General features: G+C 45.5%; 1 protein-coding gene across 1 annotated transcript in view; it reads right to left on the reverse strand.

Annotated features, from left to right (window-relative positions):
- Positions 1–1,162: 1,162 nt before the first annotated feature.
- STK26 (serine/threonine kinase 26) overlaps positions 1,163–23,835 on the reverse strand; it is a 35,704-nt gene continuing 13,031 nt past the window's right edge. The window contains exons 3-12 of the mRNA XM_038122657.1: positions 21,426–21,656; positions 16,012–16,068; positions 14,238–14,346; positions 13,989–14,146; positions 11,935–12,120; positions 11,154–11,302; positions 4,234–4,327; positions 3,696–3,758; positions 3,468–3,604; positions 1,163–3,098 (exon numbers count right to left, since the gene is read on the reverse strand). Of these exons, the coding sequence (XP_037978585.1) occupies positions 3,074–3,098; positions 3,468–3,604; positions 3,696–3,758; positions 4,234–4,327; positions 11,154–11,302; positions 11,935–12,120; positions 13,989–14,146; positions 14,238–14,346; positions 16,012–16,068; positions 21,426–21,656 (1,209 nt within the window). The 3' untranslated portion in view covers positions 1,163–3,073. The remainder of the gene's footprint in view (positions 3,099–3,467; positions 3,605–3,695; positions 3,759–4,233; positions 4,328–11,153; positions 11,303–11,934; positions 12,121–13,988; positions 14,147–14,237; positions 14,347–16,011; positions 16,069–21,425; positions 21,657–23,835) is intronic.

Raw genomic sequence — 23,835 nt, forward strand, 5'->3', positions numbered from 1 at the left:
GCAGGTGTAACGATACTGCACTGCACAGAAATTAACAGAGGGGTCAGAGACCAAGGGCTTAAACAATGGTCACATTGATAAAGGACTCATCTAGCCAAGAACAAATACATTTCTCTATTCTGCAATTCAGACTACTTTGATAAGATTACTTCAGCAACAATTCTTCTCAACATACAGCAGGAAGCCTGGCAAACCAAAAGAGCAAGAAGATGGTTCCTGCATGAATATTTGGATCTATCTTTCCGTTAGCTACCTGCCAGCAACAGAATACTCCTGATTAAGTTACACAGTTCATCAATAACTAAAACGTGGGAAAAAGACAGCTCATTTCTGGAATCAGCAATACAGATGTCCCTCCTCAGGAGCTAATTATAGTCTTACTATGCACAGAGACTTCAGGCAAATGCAGCACAACAGAAAAACCTTCTTGAATGGACTGTAATACAAGACAGAGAATGAGTCTGTTTTGTACACGTGTGGGGGAGTTTTTCCCATGCTGTCCAAGAGGTAGGTATCCATCCCACCCATTCCACAGGAAGAGGCACTATAGTTCAGCAACTTTTTACAGTTTTATCTCTAATGTGTCAGGTTCCAATTTCCCATGTCATTTGCTAACCCCACCTACCCAGAATTGTCTGTAATGGTGCACAGATTAAAGATCCTGTGTGTCAACAGGGTAGAGCCACCAGTTACAAAACTCAGGAGGAATTCCCATCAGCGCTTCTCTCAGACTGCCACGGGAAAAGAGCACCTTAAGGGAAGTGACATGGAAGTAAAAACGTTTACAATTCTGAAAAATTTATATGGAGCTCCTTAAAATGAGATTTGTGTTGAGGCCGCCGAGGTGAAAGCTGAGGGAGCTGTGGCACAGTTGTGTCCCTTCACTGCCCTGCGCCGAGGCCAAAGGCAGGCAGAGCTGTGACAGAGCTGTGACAGAGCTGTGACACAGCTGCACTGCTGGCCAGGTCTGAGCTCACACATCCTGGAGTCTCCTGTGTAAGAAAGGAACCAAACTGAACCCTGGGGCTGCTCCATCCATTGCTTTGCAAAGCACCCACACAGGGAACACCTTTCTCCCAACATCAGTCTGTGCCTGACATGTCCACACCTCTGCACAGCTGCTGAAATCCAGAATAAAATGATGCACAACAGAACGAGCTCATGAAAGTTTACAGAACTTAAATATTTATTTTTAAACCATTTTAACCCCCCCAAAACATTGAAATAAGCTTCATCTATAAACAGATTTACAAGACTAACAACTACAGAAGCTAGAGGAGCACTACAATTTGTTTCTGTGATGCAGTTATTTTGTAAAGCTTCAGATCAACTGTATTTACAACTTTTGCTGCTTTTACATTTATAAAAATATTTATTTAATCCATAACATTATTGTTTTCAAAAACTATTTCCAGACTTTTTCTCAGATATAAATTCTAATTGAATTTCAGTTATATAGCAGATGAAAGTTTTAAACAGAAACATTTTTTTAAAATTAAAACAAGGAGTTAAAAGTAATTTTTTTTTTACAGTGTAGGCACCATTGAAAATAATTGTCCTTGGCATATCTAACCACCATCTCTCACAAGTGTCCTTTATATAAAAACGATGTAATGGCAACATTTGACGAAAAATGCAGTATTTACTTGCACACCATTACTTTTTCAATATTTGGCAGATATATTTCAGATTCTTTAAAATGACTTTTGTGCAAAAACAAAATGTGCAGGTCTGAACCATAAAATAAACACACCCAGCCTTTATCAAAAATAAATTTACACCAACAGTTCCACAGCTAAGTACTGAAAAACAATCCCAGTTCAAAACTTCAGCATAATATACATACTGGGTTGAAAAAGGGAAAAAACCAAATCAAAACAAAACAACAGAAGAGATTACCCATCTAGCAGTACCATAAATATATAACTGAAAGCAACTTTATAATCTTACCTACTTTTTATGAAAAAAATCACTCCGTACTGCACAGTACTAGCTTTTTTTTTGTGAAAGAATATCTATAGCTCAGTTATTTGCATATTAACTGGTAAATACATATTTAAAATACACTTTCAGAAAATTATAAACAAATTATGTTGATGTAATGCATTGAATGTATTTCAGAACGAAAATGTGTATAAATATCTTACAGGAGAAACAACACCACCACACAGAACGCTGGTGTTACACCGATACCTGCGTGTGAGGTATGTAACATGCGACGCTCGGCTTCTCTGGCTCCCTTCCACCCAGGCATGTAGACTCAGAGGAAAAAAAATTAAATTAAGTTAAACTGGACTTCAGGTTTTGTCCATTATTGCCGAAAGCCCCACCCCCTCAACTGTATTGCTCTAAATTTTCCTACCATGATGATAATAAGATTGAGTTACTACTTCAAAACCTGTTCTAAAAGGTAATACACAGACTGTACATCAGGATAGACCTGTTGCTACATATCACCTGCAAACTATTGCCATATTGCTCTCAAATGTATTTAATCATAGAGCTGCCTAAAATACTGTACCAATTTAGAATTAAAATAGATACTGTTGCAGGTTTGTTTTTCAGGGCACGATAACTATATGCTGGTTGAAGCAGGTGCTACAGCAATACCCTTGCCACTACATTACATGTCTTGAATATGCTTGTGAAAAAGCTATTTTTCTCTGAAGCTTGTTAGTGATTTACAAAAGTTTAACTCATGAATATAAAAGACCTGTACAACTCCGTGTACAGGAACAAAATAGCATCAAAACATACTGTACTTGCACATTCCAGTAACTAAAGTAATGGTTATTTCTAAAAGCAAAACTGCACCTCAACATTTATCAGATTAAACAGGTGAAACTACAATATTAAAAGTTGTTCTTTACAAAATAATTTCCTGAAAATATAAAACCATGTGCACTGCCACAAAATAGTTGAGTAGGTTCTTTCAAATCCTCAATCACCATCAATATGTTGCAAAGATCCAAAAGGCACAAGGAGCTCATGAGCTAAGCACTGCCAAGCTTGAAGTAGTTTTGGTGGGTTTCACTGGGTCCATACGAAACAGCAGTCAATTGTGTGAAGTTTCTTAGGATGAGTCATTAACAGAAAATCTACAGATAAAAAATGCAAGTTAAAAAGTTTGTTAATTATATGGTTTCAGCAAGGCAAACAGCACAGAATCTGTATCACTAAAGTAGTACCTGCCTTCATCTCAATGGTTTATAGTACAAAACCCAAAACATTCCTAAAAAAGGTAAGAAAAAGATTCTCTGTCTCCCCTATTGCCTGTAAATATGCTTAAGACAAACCTGAAGGCTAAATTAAAGAAGCAAGATGTAGCAACTACAGTAAAGCTGCAGCACTTCAAGACTAGATACAGTAATTGTTAGTGCTTCTTTTGGTCTCAAACAGAAGTGTTACCTGTAATTACAAAGCTAAAGCACTGAACATAGCAGATCTCTTATCACTAAACTACTTACTTCTGAAATTTCTCCATAAGTTTCTTCACCATCTTATCTGTGATCCCTGGACATGTTGCTTCTGCCACATTGATGCTTTTCTCAAGTTCCTCAATTGCTTTCTTTCTGTTAGCATTATTTGTGTCCTGCTGCTTGAGCTGAGGAGCAAACCAAAAAAGTTAGAACTCAGAAAAGTTATTAGATACCTGGCTAATACTTTTTAAATAAGATTTTTAAGCCAACGCTTACCTCAGCAAACACAGGGGTGATTATCATAGTTAAACAACTCAGGGTTTTAACAAGATCCTGATCCTAGAAGTTAACAAATATGGATTACATCAGCATATATACAACATAAACACTGTCTCTTAATACAGCACATGTGATTTTGGAAGTTGGGTTAAATTTAACAAAGTGTTTAAAATACATTACAAAACCCACAAAGACACAGTACATCAACAAACGTTGTGGGATGTTGAAACAGATGCCTGATGACACATCTCAAACAATGTCATTCAGCATCAGAAAAACAGTTCAGTTTTTCCTCACTAGTTAGAGACACTAAAATTCCCATCTCTATGAATGGATACTAAAGTACATCTGCAGTATATTTTGCATTTGAGGCTGACACGGCATAGGAAATACAACTAACATGCATTATCTCTTGAACTGCAAAAAAACCAGTCAGTTCTTACGAAAAGTGAAGTTCCTAAGTTTTATCACTATCTTCCTTAAACTGACTTCAGAGGCAGCAGTTAGAAAGAAGAACTCCTCTGCCTGCACATACCGTCCCGTTCTGGAGCTTCTTTGCATCCGGCTTCTTCCGAACTGTAGTGAAGCTCCACTCAGGGTGAGAATTATTCTCTTTGTTGCTGGACTCCCTGAAACAAAAAGGACACGATGTACATAATACTAGGCACAACAGAACACCAAGCAAGCACAGGTAAGCCAAATACATAACAAGTCTATCAGGGTAAGTTCCATATTCCTTAAAATAAGAAGAAAAACATGTATTGAAACATTACGTGAACTTGAAAAGAAGCACACCCGGGCACACTCAGACACACCCGGGCACACTCAGGCACACCCGGGCACACTCAGGCACGCCCAGGCACACTCAGGCACACTTGGGCACACCCAGGCACACTCAGGCACACTCGGGCACACTCAGGCACACCCGGGCACACTCAGGCACACTCGGGCACACTCAGGCACACTTGGGCACACCCAGGCACACTCAGACACACTCGGGCACACTCAGGCACACCCGGGCACACTGGGTGTCAAGGAGTGTGCCCGAGTGTGTCTGAGTGTGCCTGAGTGTGCCCGAGTGTGCCTGAGTGTGCCGGGGTGTGCCCGAGTGTGCCTGAGTGTGCCGGGGTGTGTCTGAGTGTGCCTGGGTGTGCCTGAGTGTGCCTGGGCGTGCCTGAGTGTGCCTGGGTGTGCCCGAGTGTGCCTGAGTGTGCCTGGGTGTGCTCGAGTGTGCCTGAGTGTGCCTGGGCGTGCCTGAGTGTGCCCGAGTGTGCCTGAGTGTGCCTGGGCGTGCCTGAGTGTGCCCGAGTGTACCCGAGTGTGCCTGGGCGTGCCTGAGTGTGCCCGGGTGTGCCTGGGTGTGCCCAGGTGTGCCTGAGTGTGCCCGAGTGTGCCTGGGTGTGCCCGGGTGTGCCTGGGTGTGCCTGAGTGTGCCTGGGTGTGCCCGAGTGTGCCTGAGTGTGCCTGGGTGTGCTCGAGTGTGCCTGGGTGTGCTCGAGTGTGCCTGAGTGTGCCTGGGCGTGCCTGAGTGTGCCCGAGTGTGCCTGAGTGTGCCTGGGCGTGCCTGAGCGTGCCTGGGTGTGCCTGAGCGTGCCTGAGTGTGCCTGGGTGTGCCTGAGTGTGCCTGGGTGTGCCCCGGTGTGCCGGAGTGTGCCTGGGTGTGCCGGAGTGTGCCTGGGTGTGCCTGAGTGTGCCTGGGCGTGCCTGAGTGTGCCTGGGCGTGCCTGGGTGTGCCTGAGTGTGCCCGAGTGTGCCTGAGTGTGCCTGGGCGTGCCTGAGTGTGCCTGGGTGTGCCTGAGTGTGCCTGGGTGTGCCTGAGTGTGCCTGGGTGTGCCTGAGCGTGCCTGAGTGTGCCCGAGTGTGCCTGGGTGTGCCTGAGTGTGCCTGGGTGTGCCTGAGTGTGCCTGGGTGTGCTCGAGTGTGCCTGAGTGTGCCCGAGTGTGCCTGGGTGTGCCTGAGTGTGCCTGTGTGTACCTGGGCGTGCCTGAGTGTGCCTGGGCGTGCCTGAGTGTGCCCGAGTGTGCCTGAGTGTGCCTGGGCGTGCCTGAGTGTGCCCGGGTGTGCCTGGGTGTGCCCGGGTGTGCCTGAGTGTGCCCGAGTGTGCCTGGGTGTGCCCGGGTGTGCCTGGGTGTGCCCGAGTGTGCCTGAGTGTGCCTGGGTGTGCTCGAGTGTGCCTGAGTGTGCCTGGGCGTGCCTGAGTGTGCCTGGGCGTGCCTGAGTGTGCCTGGGCGTGCCTGAGCGTGCCTGAGTGTGCCCGGGTGTGCCTGAGTGTGCCTGAGTGTGCCCGAGTGTGCCTGGGTGTGCCCGAGTGTGCCTGAGCGTGCCTGAGTGTGCCTGAGTGTGCCCGAGTGTGCCTGGGTGTGCCCCGGTGTGCCCGAGTGTGCCTGGGTGTGCCTGAGTGTGCCTGGGCGTGCCTGAGTGTGCCTGAGTGTGCCTGGGTGTGCCTGAGTGTGCCTGAGTGTGCCTGGGCGTGCCTGAGTGTGCCTGGGTGTGCCTGAGCGTGCCTGAGTGTGCCTGGGTGTGCCTGGGTGTGCCTGAGTGTGCCTGGGTGTGCCCGAGTGTGCCTGAGTGTGCCTGGGTGTGCTCGAGTGTGCCTGTGTGTGCCTGGGCGTGCCTGAGTGTGCCCGAGTGTGCCTGAGTGTGCCCGAGTGTGCCTGGGTGTGCCTGAGCGTGCCTGAGTGTGCCCGGGTGTGCCGGGGTGTGCCCGAGTGTGCCTGAGTGTGCCGGGGTGTGCCTGAGTGTGCCTGGGCGTGCCTGAGTGTGCCCGGGTGTGCCTGGGTGTGCCCGAGTGTGCCTGGGTGTGCCTGGGTGTGCCCGAGTGTGCCCGAGTGTGCCTGAGTGTGCCTGGGTGTGCTCGAGTGTGCCTGAGTGTGCCTGGGCGTGCCTGAGTGTGCCTGGGCGTGCCTGAGTGTGCCCGAGTGTGCCTGAGTGTGCCCGAGTGTGCCCGAGTGTGCCTGGGTGTGCCTGAGCGTGCCTGAGTGTGCCCGGGTGTGCCTGAGTGTGCCCGAGTGTGCCTGGGTGTGCCCCGGTGTGCCCGAGTGTGCCTGGGCGTGCCTGAGTGTGCCTGGGCGTGCCTGAGTGTGCCTGGGTGTGCCTGAGTGTGCCTGGGTGTACCCGAGTGTGCCTGAGTGTGCCTGGGTGTGCTCGAGTGTGCCTGAGTGTGCCTGGGCGTGCCTGAGTGTGCCCGAGTGTGCCTGGGTGTGCCTGAGCGTGCCTGAGTGTGCCCGGGTGTGCCTGGGTGTGCCTGAGTGTGCCCGAGTGTGCCTGAGCGTGCCTGAGTGTGCCTGGGTGTGCCCGAGTGTGCCTGGGTGTGCCCGGGTGTGCCTGAGTGTACCTGAGTGTGCCCGAGTGTGCCTGGGTGTGCCCGAGTGTGCCTGGGTGTGCCTGAGTGTGCCCGAGTGTGCCTGAGTGTGCCTGGGCGTGCCTGAGCGTGCCTGGGTGTGCCTGAGCGTGCCTGAGTGTGCCTGGGTGTGCCTGAGTGTGCCTGGGTGTGCCTGAGTGTGCCCGAGTGTGCCTGGGTGTGCCTGAGTGTGCCTGGGTGTGCCCGAGTGTGCCTGGGTGTGCTCGAGTGTGCCTGAGTGTGCCGGGGTGTGCCTGAGTGTGCCTGGGCGTGCCTGAGTGTGCCCGGGTGTGCCTGGGTGTGCCCGGGTGTGCCCGAGTGTGCCTGAGTGTGCCTGGGTGTGCTCGTGTGTGCCTGAGTGTGCCTGGGCGTGCCTGAGTGTGCCTGGGCGTGCCTGAGTGTGCCCGAGTGTGCCTGGGTGTGCCTGAGCGTGCCTGAGTGTGCCCGGGTGTGCCTGAGTGTGCCCGAGTGTGCCTGAGTGTGCCTGAGCGTGCCTGAGTGTGCCTGAGTGTGCCCGAGTGTGCCTGGGTGTGCCCCGGTGTGCCCGAGTGTGCCTGGGCGTGCCTGAGTGTGCCTGGGCGTGCCTGATTGTGCCTGGGTGTGCCTGAGTGTGCCTGAGTGTGCCCGGGCGTGCCTGAGTGTGCCTGGGTGTGCCTGAGCGTGCCTGAGTGTGCCTGGGTGTGCCTGGGTGTGCCTGAGTGTGCCTGGGTGTGCTCGAGTGTGCCTGAGTGTGCCTGGGTGTGCCTGGGTGTGCCTGAGTGTGCCTGGGTGTGCTCGAGTGTGCCTGAGTGTGCCCGAGTGTGCCTGGGTGTGCCTGAGTGTGCCTGTGTGTACCTGGGCGTGCCTGAGTGTGCCTGGGCGTGCCTGAGTGTGCCCGAGTGTGCCTGAGTGTGCCTGGGCGTGCCTGAGTGTGCCCGGGTGTGCCTGGGTGTGCCCGGGTGTGCCTGAGTGTGCCCGAGTGTGCCTGGGTGTGCCCGGGTGTGCCTGGGTGTGCCTGAGTGTGCCTGGGTGTGCCCGAGTGTGCCTGAGTGTGCCTGGGTGTGCTCGAGTGTGCCTGAGTGTGCCTGGGCGTGCCTGAGTGTGCCTGGGCGTGCCTGAGTGTGCCCGAGTGTGCCTGAGTGTGCCTGGGCGTGCCTGAGTGTGCCCGAGTGTGCCTGAGTGTGCCTGGGTGTGCCTGAGCGTGCCTGAGTGTGCCCGGGTGTGCCTGAGTGTGCCTGAGTGTGCCCGAGTGTGCCTGGGTGTGCCTGAGTGTGCCTGAGCGTGCCTGAGTGTGCCTGAGTGTGCCCGAGTGTGCCTGGGTGTGCCCCGGTGTGCCCGAGTGTGCCCGGGTGTGCCTGAGTGTGCCTGGGCGTGCCTGAGTGTGCCTGAGTGTGCCTGAGTGTGCCTGGGCGTGCCTGAGTGTGCCTGAGTGTGCCTGGGTGTGCCTGAGTGTGCCTGAGTGTGCCTGAGTGTGCCTGGGCGTGCCTGAGTGTGCCTGGGTGTGCCTGAGCGTGCCTGAGTGTGCCTGGGTGTGCCTGGGTGTGCCTGAGTGTGCCTGGGTGTGCCCGAGTGTGCCTGAGTGTGCCTGGGTGTGCTCGAGTGTGCCTGTGTGTGCCTGGGCGTGCCTGAGTGTGCCTGGGCGTGCCTGAGTGTGCCCGAGTGTGCCTGAGTGTGCCCGAGTGTGCCTGGGTGTGCCTGAGCGTGCCTGAGTGTGCCCGGGTGTGCCGGGGTGTGCCCGAGTGTGCCTGAGTGTGCCGGGGTGTGCCTGAGTGTGCCTGGGCGTGCCTGAGTGTGCCCGGGTGTGCCTGGGTGTGCCCGAGTGTGCCTGGGTGTGCCTGGGTGTGCCCGAGTGTGCCCGAGTGTGCCTGAGTGTGCCTGGGTGTGCTCGAGTGTGCCTGAGTGTGCCTGGGCGTGCCTGAGTGTGCCTGGGCGTGCCTGAGTGTGCCCGAGTGTGCCTGAGTGTGCCCGAGTGTGCCCGAGTGTGCCTGGGTGTGCCTGAGCGTGCCTGAGTGTGCCCGGGTGTGCCTGAGTGTGCCCGAGTGTGCCTGGGTGTGCCCCGGTGTGCCCCGGTGTGCCCGAGTGTGCCTGGGTGTGCTCGAGTGTGCCTGAGTGTGCCTGGGCGTGCCTGAGTGTGCCCGAGTGTGCCTGGGTGTGCCTGAGCGTGCCTGAGTGTGCCCGGGTGTGCCTGAGTGTGCCCGAGTGTGCCTGAGCGTGCCTGAGTGTGCCTGGGTGTGCTCGAGTGTGCCTGAGTGTGCCTGGGCGTGCCTGAGTGTGCCTGGGTGTGCCTGAGTGTGCCCGAGTGTGCCTGGGTGTGCCCGGGTGTGCCTGAGTGTACCTGAGTGTGCCCGAGTGTGCCTGGGTGTGCCCCGGTGTGCCCGAGTGTGCCTGGGTGTGCCTGAGTGTGCCTGGGCGTGCCTGAGTGTGCCTGGGCGTGCCTGAGTGTGCCTGGGTGTGCCTGAGTGTGCCCGAGTGTGCCTGAGTGTGCCCGAGTGTGCCTGAGTGTGCCTGGGCGTGCCTGAGCGTGCCTGGGTGTGCCTGAGCGTGCCTGAGTGTGCCTGGGTGTGCCTGAGTGTGCCTGGGTGTGCCTGGGCGTGCCTGAGTGTGCCCGAGTGTGCCCGGGTGTGCCTGAGTGTGCCTGGGTGTGCCCGAGTGTGCCTGGGTGTGCTCGAGTGTGCCTGAGTGTGCCGGGGTGTGCCTGAGTGTGCCTGGGCGTGCCTGAGTGTGCCCGGGTGTGCCTGGGTGTGCCCGGGTGTGCCCGAGTGTGCCTGAGTGTGCCTGGGTGTGCTCGAGTGTGCCTGAGTGTGCCTGGGCGTGCCTGAGTGTGCCCGAGTTTGCCTGAGTGTGCCCGAGTGTGCCCGAGTGTGCCTGGGTGTGCCTGAGCGTGCCTGAGTGTGCCCGGGTGTGCCTGAGTGTGCCCGAGTGTGCCTGAGTGTGCCTGAGCGTGCCTGAGTGTGCCTGAGTGTGCCCGAGTGTGCCTGGGTGTGCCCCGGTGTGCCCGAGTGTGCCTGGGCGTGCCTGAGTGTGCCTGGGCGTGCCTGATTGTGCCTGGGTGTGCCTGAGTGTGCCTGAGTGTGCCCGGGCGTGCCTGAGTGTGCCTGGGTGTGCCTGAGCGTGCCTGAGTGTGCCTGGGTGTGCCTGGGTGTGCCTGAGTGTGCCTGGGTGTGCTCGAGTGTGCCTGAGTGTGCCTGAGTGTGCCTGGGTGTGCCTGGGTGTGCCTGAGTGTGCCTGGGTGTGCTCGAGTGTGCCTGAGTGTGCCTGGGCGTGCCTGAGTGTGCCCGAGTGTGCCTGGGTGTGCCTGAGCGTGCCTGAGCGTGCCCGGGTGTGCCTGGGTGTGCCTGAGTGTGCCCGAGTGTGCCTGAGTGTGCCTGAGTGTGCCTGGGTGTGCTCGAGTGTGCCTGAGTGTGCCTGGGCGTGCCTGAGTGTGCCTGGGCGTGCCTGAGCGTGCCCGAGTGTGCCCGAGTGTGCCTGAGTGTGCCCGGGTGTGCCTGGGCGTGCCTGAGCGTGCCTGAGTGTGCCTGAGTGTGCCCGAGTGTGCCTGAGTGTGCCGGGGTGTGCCCGAGTGTGCCTGAGTGTGCCGGGGTGTGCCTGAGTGTGCCTGGGCGTGCCTGAGTGTGCCCGGGTGTGCCTGAGTGTGCCCGAGTGTGCCTGGGTGTGCCCCGGTGTGCCCGAGTGTGCCTGAGTGTGCCTGAGTGTGCCTGGGCGTGCCTGAGTGTGCCTGGGCGTGCCTGAGTGTGCCTGGGTGTGCCCGGGTGTGCCTGAGTGTACCTGAGTGTGCCCGAGTGTGCCTGGGTGTGCCTGGGCGTGCCTGAGTGTGCCCGAGTGTGCCTGAGTGTGCCTGAGTGTGCCTGAGTGTGCCCGGGTGTGCCTGAGTGTGCCTGAGCGTGCCTGAGTGTGCCCGGGTGTGCCTGAGTTTAAAGAAAGAAAATTCAAAGAAGCAACAAGCACACGGATTGATTTATGTGTTAATCTTTAGGGCCATACAGAGGCTTTTCTTGGATGAACACAATTTTAAAAAAGGACCAGAGGCAGGTGTACAGAAATGGTGTTATTACACAGAAAAGCTGCGGCAATCCCACTTTAAGAATATTATCAGAACAAAAAAAACACACCCAAAAAAGACCATAAAATAAACTTACGAATCTGAACCATCGGAATCACTTTCATCACTACTGTGTCCCTCTGCTTTCCATCTCTTAAACCTATCAATCAGCTCTGTCAGATAGGAAGTCTTCTTGGCATTTTTCATAATGAATTTGTGCTTCAGAAGTTCTTTTGCAGTGGGGCGCTGTAAGAAACACATTTAATATTTAATGTTATGCTAACATTTCTCGGTTTTAAATGCTAATAGGGGAGACTTAGTAAGACAACAGACTTCTAGAGCTAACTTGTATAATATCAGGAAATTGGTGAAACAGGAAGTCAGAACAGCCAGTAATCCACATTTACGAGCGCGCTAAAAATATGGTCAAGTCACCCATAGACTATACAGCTACATTAAGAAGGTCACACCCAGGAAAATGACTAATGAAAACTCTCCAGTGCAACATTTCCTTGTAAGCTGAATTCAGACAGCAAAAGCTGTGCTGAAGAAAAGGATTTCAGATGATTCTCTCCTCTGTTAAAGCTTCTCTTCTGACGTTATCCTAGTTTAGAGTGCATTTTAGGAATCTGCCTCTGCCACTGTAATTTCTTTCAGCATTCTCCCTCCTCCTTTTGAGTATTTAAAACAAAACAAACTAGGATAGAGACAGAGCTATCAAAAAGCAGCACTAAAATTCGCAGTGCAAAGTATAGTCCCTAAACTGATTTCAATTACTGAAGATGCACAATGCCAGCAAAATACTTCACAAGCACAGGAGAGCAGAAAACAAAACTGAAACATCTTCACACACATGGCACACACATTTATCTACTCACAAATGTTGGGTCCTTATTCAGACATGCATCGATGAATTCTTTAAAAGGTTTACTGAAGTCTCCTAATAAAGTTGGAGGATTGTTTTTTGGAATGAGGAACAGAACTCTCATTGGATGCATATCTGAGTTGGGAGGCTCCCCCTTGGCCAGTTCAATTGCAGTGATGCCCAGTGACCAAATGTCAGCCTGAGAGAGGGAAAAGGGACTGTTAGTACAAAATTATGGACTGTCATGACTAAGTCTTCAACAACTGACATTTTCACATATAATGCATCTATAAAATAAAATTAATGTTGGCCTAAGTAGATAATGCAAACATTCCCTTCTAGCACTTCAGGAATACCTGACTCACAAAGACCTGGCTGACTTAATCAGTCTTTAATGACAAACATAACAGATCATCATTTTTGTGCAGATGGTGTTCTAACACTGCCAGCAACTTAAGTGGACACCTAAATTTACACACTTTTGGAAAAGCTTCAGAGATATTGATCTTCCTTTGCTCTTTTCCACATGTTAATGACAAATTGCCACAAATTTCCTATGGCTAATTCAGAGTTTGTTTAGGTATCCAACCTTGTCTGACAGCTCACTCTAAATGAACAAGGCAGAGAGCTGAATCAAATCCAGCAGGGGATCACTTAATTTCTTTCCTAACAGACTGCTTGATGAATTTAGCTGGAGAATTATTGACAACTAGTTAGACTCAAAACACAAAGTTCACAGTGTAAGTCACAGCAGAATAATGAAGTACTATTTATTTTAGCTAAAAGCATCATTATAAACAAATTTTGCTTTTGTATCAAAACAATAGTATGACATTTTGGTATCATATATAAAATACTAGTATTCTAAAATTCTTTCCTGATTTTGATTTATTTCTTTTCCCAAGTGAAATATATAATTACTCGCACCTTTTCAGCTGAGCTACAATAGCTACTTAGATCACTAAAGGTGTTTCTCATTAAAAAAGTGTCTGGCAGTAGTCGACTACACTTGGCACAGAATCATAAACCAAAACTGCCCATAGAGTAAACAAGGATTACAATTTACATCTCTCCAATATTTCTTTTTGTTCTCAAGACCTAAAATAGCTGTACTTTATAGCAAAAAATTAAACTAACTCGCTGGTTATTACTGAAATACCATAACCAACAACTGTGTATTGGAGCAAAATCATTTTAAAGAAGAGATGGGGGTTACAAATCTCTGGCACTACTAAAATGTATGAATTTCTAGTTTACTTTCCAGCCTTTTGGAGTAGAGAGAGAAGAAAGATTAAAATTCAGTCCAGATACCAAAACAGTCAACAGTACTAGTCTAGAAACTGAAATGTATCCTATCCAAATCCTTCATCTCTCCTACCAAAGGCTTGTATCTTCTGTGCTCTCCCACCAGCCTAGTGGCATGGAAAAAAAGGGGGAAGACATTGCTCTGGCAACACACTGAGGAGATATGGAAGACAAAAGATTAGGTTGCTGGGGAAATGTAAATGAAGGGGTGGTAAAGCTGATCTATACACAGGGCAAGGAGAAGAAGAATTATTCCCAATGTGACTGGCCAACAAACATTTTTAAAGCAGGGTAGAGAGCTTTTCCAAAATGCCCTAGGGAACACGTTACAGTGGGACCACTGAAAACCTAAACAGGAGAATTCCAACTTTTTAATCAGCAAGAACCCTTGTGACAAGTACAGAAATTCCTTCAAGTCTGACTGATCCTGTGAAAATCTCCTGGAGTGTGAATGCTTTCAGGACACTCCAGATTATCAACCAGATTTTTTAAAATATATGCACATCATGTAAGTATAGTTTCCTGTCTACTATTTGAGAAAAAGCAGTAAGAAAGTATTACTTAACACATACTAAGGTTTTTATTCTCCTGGTGCTAGGTATAAAACCAATTAAATCCTACTTTTAATTTTATTATTTGAGACTCTGTAATTTCAAATCTACTTTTTTTTTTCTCCCCATACGGATAGAGCTAAAAGCAAAAAATCAAAACAAATGCTGTTGGATAACCAGACACCAAAAAAAAAAAAAAAGTTCTACTTACTTTTGAATCATATGCTGACTGCTGAATAACTTCAGGGGCCATCCAAAACGGGGTTCCAACAAAGGTATTTCTCTTAATTTGTGTGTCTGTTAGCTGCCCAGCAACTCCAAAATCAGCAAGCTTAACATCACCTTGTTCTGATAACAAGACATTGGCAGCTGCCAAAGGGAAATAACGTAATAACTAATTAGAATACTGTTTTATGGTTTTTAAAGGCATCAACAAAGTAACATTTGAAATGTTGCACACCTTTTATATCCCTGTGAATTTTCTTCTCTGAGTGTAGGTAGTCAAGACCTTTCAAGATTTCCTTTAGCATAGTAGCAATCTGGAACTCATCAAACGGGCCAGCACGCAGCTTCGGGAAAAAGACACGTTAAAATAATTTTAGTCTTGTATCTAATTTTTGCCTTGCTTTGATGAAATTAAATCTTAAACCTGAAACATTTTTCAAAATTAGAGAACTAACAAAATTAATGTAATATTCAATGCAACATGTCAGTATTCTAATTGAAATAGGTGCCACTGGAATGATCACCTTCACAGCTCTACTGCCAATACACTGAAAATGCTCTGACTCCTCAAACATACGCTGTCTGTGCTCCCCTCAGCATGCAGAGCACTAGAAAAGCAACAACTAACTTTCCAAAAAGTTGTATTTCCCTACAAGCAGCAAACACAGCAAACTGAATTTTGCAATTTAGATTAAGTAATTTAAGAAAACCAGTTCATTTCAAAATAGATTTATCTGTTGACTGTGGGTTTTAAATTTAATGATGCAATTTTCACTTGTCCCAGTATATTCGATTCCATGCTTGCTTGTGTATCAAGAACATGACATGCTACTGTAAAGCTGCTAACGGATTATGGGTAAACTTTGCACATTAGAAAGCTATACAAATAAAACAAATATAATTAAAGTGAGCAATCAAAAAAAAAAAGAAAAAAAGAAAAAAAACCAAAAAAACCAAAACCAACAACACAGCACCAAAACAGTGAACACCATAAAATTATGGTAAGGCAAAGTGAGGCAAAACTGAAATTTTATTCTTCTAAAATTTTATTCCTCTACATGTTCAGTGATTTAAACTGGAACTAGCAATAGCTATTTCCCTGTTTCTGACACTCCACAGAATACAATCAATGACTCAAAAGTTTTAGAGTATTTCACAGCCCCTTCCTCAAAAGGGCCAAGTCCTACAGCTACAAGCTATCACAAGCTACACCTAATTACTATGCTTTTGATGAACTTGATAAAGAAGTTTAAATAGATTTGTGAAGTCAAGCACATACTTCAACTCTCACAGACAGGACCCTGTTAGTGAAAACATGATTATTACAATTCTGTAATAGTGAAGACATGGTATTTTCCCTTCAGAATCACACAAAGACTGAGCTATATTATCTTACAGGAAAGGGTGGGTCTGTAGCATTGCAGCTGAGGCAGAGCTGCCCTGAAACCATGGGGAAACCACATCACACTCAATGGACTGTGCTTGTGCACTCTCCAGGCTACACCCTCCATGAATGCCACACTATCTGAAGCAAAAGGCACTTTCATGCTTCACTGAAAATACCTGAACATGGAAAACCCAAAATCTTTTAACCAGTTAAAATTAACTGTCTGTGGACATACTCCTGATTCATTCCCGAGACCCAAACCTAAAGGAAACATTCTTTACTGAACTGTAATGAATTCTACTTGGAGGAGGTGGGAAGCAATGGACAGAGGACCCCAAACCTCCAGCAAACATACAGCAAGAAAAGGATTTCTCAAACTAAAAAAACCCTGAGAACTGAAAACAAATGGATGCCTCCTAATTACAGCCCAAGAGCAATACAGAAAAATGAACACAAATTCAATGTGACAGGACTACCATCCAAACTCACACTTTTTAGACCATTGCCACATAGCAGTGATGCAGTATCAGCTGCCTTCAGGTACTTATCTTTATAAAGTGATATAACACCACAATGAAATAAAGATCACTGATACTTATAATGCAAAAAAAAATATACTTACAAGATCCAAAGCTGACCCTCCACCCAAGTATTCCATTATTATCCATAGTTTTGTGCCCTGTAAAGGAAGGCATGAGTTGTCAAAAGTCCAAGGCTGCCATAAAAAATTGATATATAAATTTTCCATAGACTACCAGCAAACTCTTAGGAAAAGGCAAATAGAGAGTCTTGTTAATCACCTAGTTGCATGCAATTACTTCTTGTAGAATGATCACACAGCTCCTGTGAAGTCTAATATATTAATTAATAAGTTTGACTTCTGTATTTAAAAAAGCAATGAAAAAACACCACCACTACTAACCAATTTCTGGTAAATAGTGTCTAAAATGATTTCACCTAAAGGAACAGAACTTAGAGGGGAAAAAAGTGATTAGGCAGTGATTTAAGTTTTAATTAAATGCAAATAATTGTTTAAAATGGACCTTGAGAATATGTGAGTTTCGGCACTTCCTCTGTGGAGATGTCTCAACCTCTGGAACTGACAAATTATTCTAACACTGATGTCTAGATACTGACTTTATCCTTGGCTTGTCACTACAAAAGGTGGCTGGTTCAGAGAAACAAAACTGGAAACACTTAGCTAATCTATAGACTACTTCTTGCCAGAGTCCCTTCAAAATACAAAACTCAAATATGAATCTATGTGGTACTAGTCGAGAAAATTTCGTGAATAATTACATTTATTTAAAATAAAACCCAGTTATTAAAAATACTCAAGTGAACCACAGCTGGTGAAGTACCACACACACTGTATAAGTTTCCAACAAATATTTACCAGTGCTAGTTTCTCATTACGGAGCACAAGCTTAGGGCAGGAGTACTCTTTAAAGCCTCTTGCATTCTCCATTGTATACTTTCCCACCCTATGGCCTGCCCAGGGATGGAAATCTAAAGAAAACTCAGCAAGCAAATAAAGGTGCAGTTTCTGAAAGCACCACATCCAATCATCCTAACAAAGTGTGCTCTATTAGATTTATACTAAATTTAAAAACCACACCATTTATGAGAGTCTATTCCAATATTATGATCTCAGCAGGGAAGGGCTGGCTAATTTTAGCAGTTTTTATAAAGCCCAACTTTGTCAGCTCAGAAGACCTGCAAGGAACTCCTGTTCAAGGCAAACATTGTGGTTACCAGACATGTTTGGAGAATTTGACTATTACTTGAAAACAGTACAGGGTGAAAATGAGTAAGTACTGTTTCTCAAACAATGTCTCAAAGAAATTGCTACTATCCACTGCAATCGGGTGTGGGTATTTTCTAGCCAGGCATGAACAACCTTTTTCCTAGCTATTTTCTGTCAGCTAAGTATAAATAGACAGGGCAGAACAACCAGTATCTTTAGATTGTCTCAAAGCTTTGCTGCACAGAGTGCTGCACAATTCTGCTGGATGTCACTGTAGGATTTCTCCATATTTGAATCTGAAAAGCTGAGAATAACTTCAGGTTTGTTTTAATTGCAAAAGAAAAGAGCAAGCTCAGGTGGCTGTAACAGTCACAAGGCTAGATACTGAAAACCTTGGTCTAAATGGCACAAATAAGGAAAACAGTAATGGAATTCCAGTCATCAAGAGATTTATCTCTATGGTACTGCTGGAAAGTCCAGCTGAAGCACTTCGTCAAGTGCACTTTAATACTTCTGATCTTTTTCCTGCCTGAACTGGTAGGGGAGTAATGCATTTTGACAAGCCATTAAGCTGGAGGAAAACACTCATTTCAGCTATCTAACCTAACTTATCAAGGGGACCCTCCACAGTCAATGGTTTGTTTATTGAGATGTTAACTGCAATCCAAGTGCAATAGGGGATGAGGAGACAAATTTAGATCCTGACCTTCTACAAATATGAAATAGCTACAAATACCTCCATCAGGACTTAAATTATCTTACAACCACAAAAGCTGCAACAGAGCTGAAGCTCGTATGATTCCATCCACATTAGTGAAAGCCATGACATAAAGGTAAAACATTTTATTATTGTACACCAATGTGCTTATTAAGGTGCATTCTCTGACTGTATATATGCTTGCACATCACCTACCAGTATGTTTACAAAACACTACTGATCTTGCAGACACCTACAGAAAATTTAGGAAAAAATTACTAATACCTAAGCTTTAAGGTTAATTCAATGGGAAACTCCCATTTGAACCACAGGATATCCCACGCTGCCATGATATGGGGATTTTGTACCTTTTTGTGTCACAATGACTGGCATCAACTTCATCACAAGAACCTCAAGGAAGCAGACCTTGCCATCTTGTACCAATGATAAGGTTTTTTAAGACTAAAAGACTTGATAACAGACAAGTAACACTGCACTGCTAGGAAAACTATTAAAGGACTGTCCATACTTTAAAAACCACATTTACAGGTTGGATATACAAGTTGTACCTAATGAAGACCTAGGCTGCAGAATGTCACAAGTTAGTAAGCCAAGTAATTCAAATAAAGACACTCTTCCTTTCTGCCTTTCAGCAGCAGGGGCATCTGGGACAGCCTGCATGCAGCTGGCAAGCCCCAGGCTCCCTGGGACTGGGCCACCCCATCTCCTTCAGCCACAAGGCTGCCTCTGCATCCTGAAGTGCAAAGAAACTGTCAAGATACAGAACATGTAGAACAGACCTTACCATTGGTACAAAAACCAAAATCTCTCATCTGAAATGTCTGCAATTAGAACCCCCTCACAATTACATCTCTTCTTCCATGATTTAGTAGTAACAACTTTTAGCTATCAACTATCTTGCTGGAGGGAAAACTCAAAAACTACAAAATGATGACAAGAACAATCTGCTTACTCTAAGCTTAGTTAAAATTGGTTAAAAAAAGAGTAAGTTACAACAGAAGATGTTCCACTACAGTTCAACTGGATGAACTGTGGCTTACATGATAAAGCGGAAGCCAACACATGGTCTCAGTGGTGATTTCCTCAAAGTAGAAACTATAAAATCTAGTAAGATCTAGATTACTGAACTAGAGAAATATCAGTTAAGTGCTGCAGGCAACCTGAATGCCTTTGCACTGAGGGTTTGCTTTGGTATTTAGTCAGGAAAACACTGAGACTCTTTGAACAGTGTAAAACTACAAACATTTCTACAGCTTCAGAGAGAGATACATTACATATATGATTAATACACTTTAGTAAACTATTTCTAGTTCATAAAGCATGATCTGAAACACAGCACACTGGCTCAACTGTTTTGTTTGCCTGTAAATAAAGATGCAAAAGAAAAAAAAAAGCTATCTTCAATTTTGAAATACCTTCTATTTACCTCATGCTTTTTTTAACCATTATCTTAAAAATTGTTTCTAGAAATTTTTCAGTGATCTTTATGTATAAATTGAAGTACCCAGGAATAAACATATAGGATCATTATGAATATGAACAGCAAGCAGCAGAATTACCTATCATGCTACTCTGGGATGGAAAACATTCCTTAGAACAAGTTTTTACTTTTTTTTTTTTTTAAGAGGAATTTCTTAAGTGAATGAGAAAGTAACCAAAATTCCACAAACACCTCCCCCAACTCCATGCACAGAAATTTTCCTTCCCCAAAAACTTTCCAAGTGTGAAAAGTAAACAAGAGATCAGCATTAATCTTTCAGAATGTATCCATTTAGAACACAAACGGAAAGAACTCACATAGAGCTGAGAAGAGTACTGCAGCATTAACATGATCCTACATTTGCCAAGAATTCTTTTTAAATAAAAAAACATAAGCAGAATTTAATAGCAGCATAGCACTGATAGAATAACTAGAGTTTACTTTCCACGCCTATATTGCTGTAAATAATAAGACTATTTTCTTTCCCTATCCAATCCATAACTTACAAAGCTTTTTCCACCCCCCACCTCTGAGAAAATAAGGAACAAACAAATCCCCACCCAATCAAAGTTTAATTCCTCCATTCATATCTGCTGAAATCACTGCTCAATTCTGAGATTTCACAAAACACTTTTCCAAGCAACAACACTGACAAGTGAAAACACTTTCCAAGACTTACTTTGACCTGTTTGCACTTCAGGGCAAACAACTGGGCTTTTACAGCACAAAGCTGAAATGATGGATATGCAGGAGAGTAGAATTTAGGACTTAACTCATCATAGAAAATAAAGGACTGTAAAAAAGACCAATCATGTCTGGATCTGCAGCACCATTCGTGCACTGCTCCAGGGGAACCTTACTAGTTGAACTCAAAGTTATGTTGAAATGAACCTACTTGTCCTAATATGCTGTGATGGTAGAAAGCAAATCCTACTTCTCAGACATTTATTACTTATTCACAAACAAAACAAAAATCCCACTGATGGAGCCCAATAAAGAGAAGCAAAAATGGGTTATCAATGGCAATTAGTATGTCTACTCAGGTGTGAAGAACTCACTACAGCTGTCTTACATTAGCCAAAATGAGAATTTAGTATTTGGAGTATACTAAATATACTGGAAATATTGGAAAAATAACTTGCTCACTTAGTATTAAAATATAAAAGATTAAATACTTTTGCAATTTAAATGGAAAAAAGCAAAATCTACAAAGAATATTACTAAAATTCTGCAAATACTTTTATGTATCACTGAAAGATACAGCACAAGTGTTAGACAGAGAACACTTATCAGAAATCTGTCTCTAAAACGTACAAAACCCCACTACACCTCAAAAAAGCAGAAATGCTGACAGGGAGACCAAGCACCAAAACCCAGAACCAAACAGAAAAAACTTCCAAACTGAAGCAAACAAACCAAAACCAACAAAACAAACCCAAACACAAGCAAATAACCCCTCCCCGATACATAGTATACTTTGAACTATAACTAAAACTTTAGCTTATGTTAAATGTTTTCAGGGATTTTTTAAAAGTCACCTAAAATATGTCAGCAGCATAAAACATTTAAGCAGTATTTAAGGTTTTCTCAACATTTTGGTTTTCTGTAGGTTTTAATTTTTGTTTGTTTGTTCAATTATGCCTTAGATAACATTTCACACGGTGGTTACATAACTCTGCTGATATCAGTGTTACTTTGTCTCAGGCCTACTACGCTGCATAACTGCCAACACATTTTACATGATGCAGGGTTTCTTTCCACACCAGGAACAGCTTTTGCTTCTCTAATTATGAAGGTGTATTTCTTTTGCTCAGAAAGGCCATAAAATTGTGCTAGGGATTGTGGAGGGAGAAGAGAAAACCAAGGCCCAAAAGCAATGGCAGAAAGAATCCTTTATCAACTCTGTTAATTCTTTAGCCATTTTGTGCAAATCCCAGGCCCAAAGAGCAAGCAGCAAAAAGAGAAAAATTAAGTGAAAAACTCCGCTCAAAGAAAAAAAAAACTAACAAAAATGCCAAGTTGGCACAATAAATCTTCCTTAATTTTAGATGATTTTCATAGCAGCATTCTTTGTGCAATATTATACATTACCTTTAAATATGATCCATAGTATTTTGTTACATAAGGACTATCACACTGACTTAAAACAGTTATCTCTTGCTGTATATCTTCTATTTCATCTTCTGCTTCCTCAAGGTCTATGATTTTTATGGCAACCACTTGCTGTGTCCGATTATCGATTCCTTTGAAGACCTCACCAAAGGAGCCCTTCCCAATGCGTTCCAATTTTGTGAAGAGTTCTTCTGGGTCTGCTCTGTGGTTCTAGAAAAAGAAAGAAAAAGGGGAAAAAGACACATGAGTTGCCTAATCTACTTCCAAGTTATCAGCCGTCATTACTCCCCAAGAAGCACGCCATTCAGGTTTACCATCACCACAAGGGTTGCATCAGGTAAATTTATTTCCTACACACTAACTTCCAATTCAGCTATTAGTTACAGAACATACATTATGCAATTCTGTCAAAGGTAAGTGAGCCTTACCAGGGAGGGAGCCAGGTACAAACCTCATTTCACTTCCTCACATAACCACCCTTTAAAGAATAGAGCTGTTCTTAACATTAATCCTGTCTGTGCAGGAATTCAGAAGACTGGGGAATGAAATTACTGGCACAGGACCACCACCAACATCCCCCAGGCAGAAAAGGCTGGGCTTCCCACCTGGCCAAGAGCCTGGCGCAGGCACAGCTCCCTGGCATGTAACACAGTGAGGGGTGCCCAGGAGAGGATGGCTCGACTGCCAGAGTCTGAGATCAGGTGAGACCAGGTGTCTTTGGGGCAGTTGAAAGGACTGACAGAAAGATGAGCCAAAGGGACAGAGGTGCTCAGCAAAGGAATGAGAAGCTGTCATGGAGTGCTGGACCCACGGCCCTCCTTGGAACTGGCTGGTATCACCAGATGTGCCTTACAGAGGGGAGCAGAGCACTGCTGAGGATACTGCTGGTTTGGAATCTCTGCTGAATAACTACTCTTAAAATCACCAGACTGGTTATTATAAAAATATTTTACATTTCTTAGTAGTCAAGTAGATTTCTTAGCAGACAAGTAAGTAAATTTCTTAGTAGACAAGTAGTCGGGAGGGCAACAAAAAGGAAGCAAATTCTGATTTTCCCTTCAACATAAAGCATGCCATGTAGCTTAGAGAACCTTGCACATCCCAACATCAGAGCACTGGCTTTTGAAGGACATGGATGACACACTTCACAGTTTAACAATGCAGAACTTGAGATGAGAGTACAAAAGTTTACAGAGAAACATTTTGAAGAGGTCAGACACAACATAAGAACAGAACAGCCCATGCTTTGCAGAGCAACAGAATTAAACACCTTACTGCTACCAGAACTGGGCAACTGACTGCACAAATCAGTGCTGAATAAAGAAATATCCCTGCCTGAAAAAAAAGCCCTCTAATTCAGTAAGAAAATTTGAAAATATGGAAGAAATGCTTTGCTCTGCATCTCTCTCACATTCCAAAAGTCAGATCCAGCAAAAGAAGTGGCAGGTTTGGCAAAAGCAGACATTTAACCTAAAGCACAGATTACCCTACACAACCAAATACTCAAGCATCAACATGAAACTCCAGAAAATAACTTTACATTGGTGTTCTTGCAAATTCCTGGGAAAATCTTTACTGGGGAAAAAAAATGCATTAGTACTTTAAGCTAGTCCAAAATGGACAGTTCCATTTTCTTATATCTGGGCCCTTAGTGTTGCTTCTTCCCTTTGACCAGAACCATTCCACAATACGGTGAAATGAATCAGGAAACAGATTTAGCCAAGAGTTAACCATATGATTTTCCAGGTTTATTTTCAGCTGAATCAGTTCACTGCTCATATACACCAAGCTGTTATTTCTGCTATCACAAGAGGAGGGAACATGAATTAGTACAGCACATTCATACTGATCTGTGGAGGTAAGATTTCTAGATTTTGCAAATAGACAAGACACACTGCTGCTACTGAGCAGCACATCACAACTGTGGAATGAGGAATTTCCCTTTTGTCTAAAATGAGCTCATTGCTACTCTGCTTCTTTAAAAACAATTCCTAGAAAGAGTTAAACAAAAAAAAATGTATTTTCTTCTGTTCTTCTGATAGAGACAGGGAAAGACCTAAAATATGAACAAATACACAATCAAAGCAAATAAAAAAAGAACCTATTTGGTTTGAAACCTGGAAGAACTAATTTTGTTATACTGGGAAAGAAAATGACTGAAGCCTTCAGGTGCTCATAAAGTTTTTAGTTAAAATGGTCACAGAACCCAGCTCCTGCCATCATTTCATCACTAAGAGTAAAAACAATTTTTTAAAAACATCTGAATTTAAAATCTATTTTCAGGCATGCTCCAAAAAATTATTGTAGTGACAAGTGTGGCAAAAGCAGCAGTGACTGCCACCCAGCCTTTCCCTGCTGCCAGGTAAGATTCCAAACTGTCCTCTAGCCA

The sequence above is a fragment of the Motacilla alba genome, chromosome 4A, assembly GCF_015832195.1.
Source record: "Motacilla alba alba isolate MOTALB_02 chromosome 4A, Motacilla_alba_V1.0_pri, whole genome shotgun sequence".
Lineage (NCBI taxonomy): Eukaryota > Metazoa > Chordata > Aves > Passeriformes > Motacillidae > Motacilla > Motacilla alba.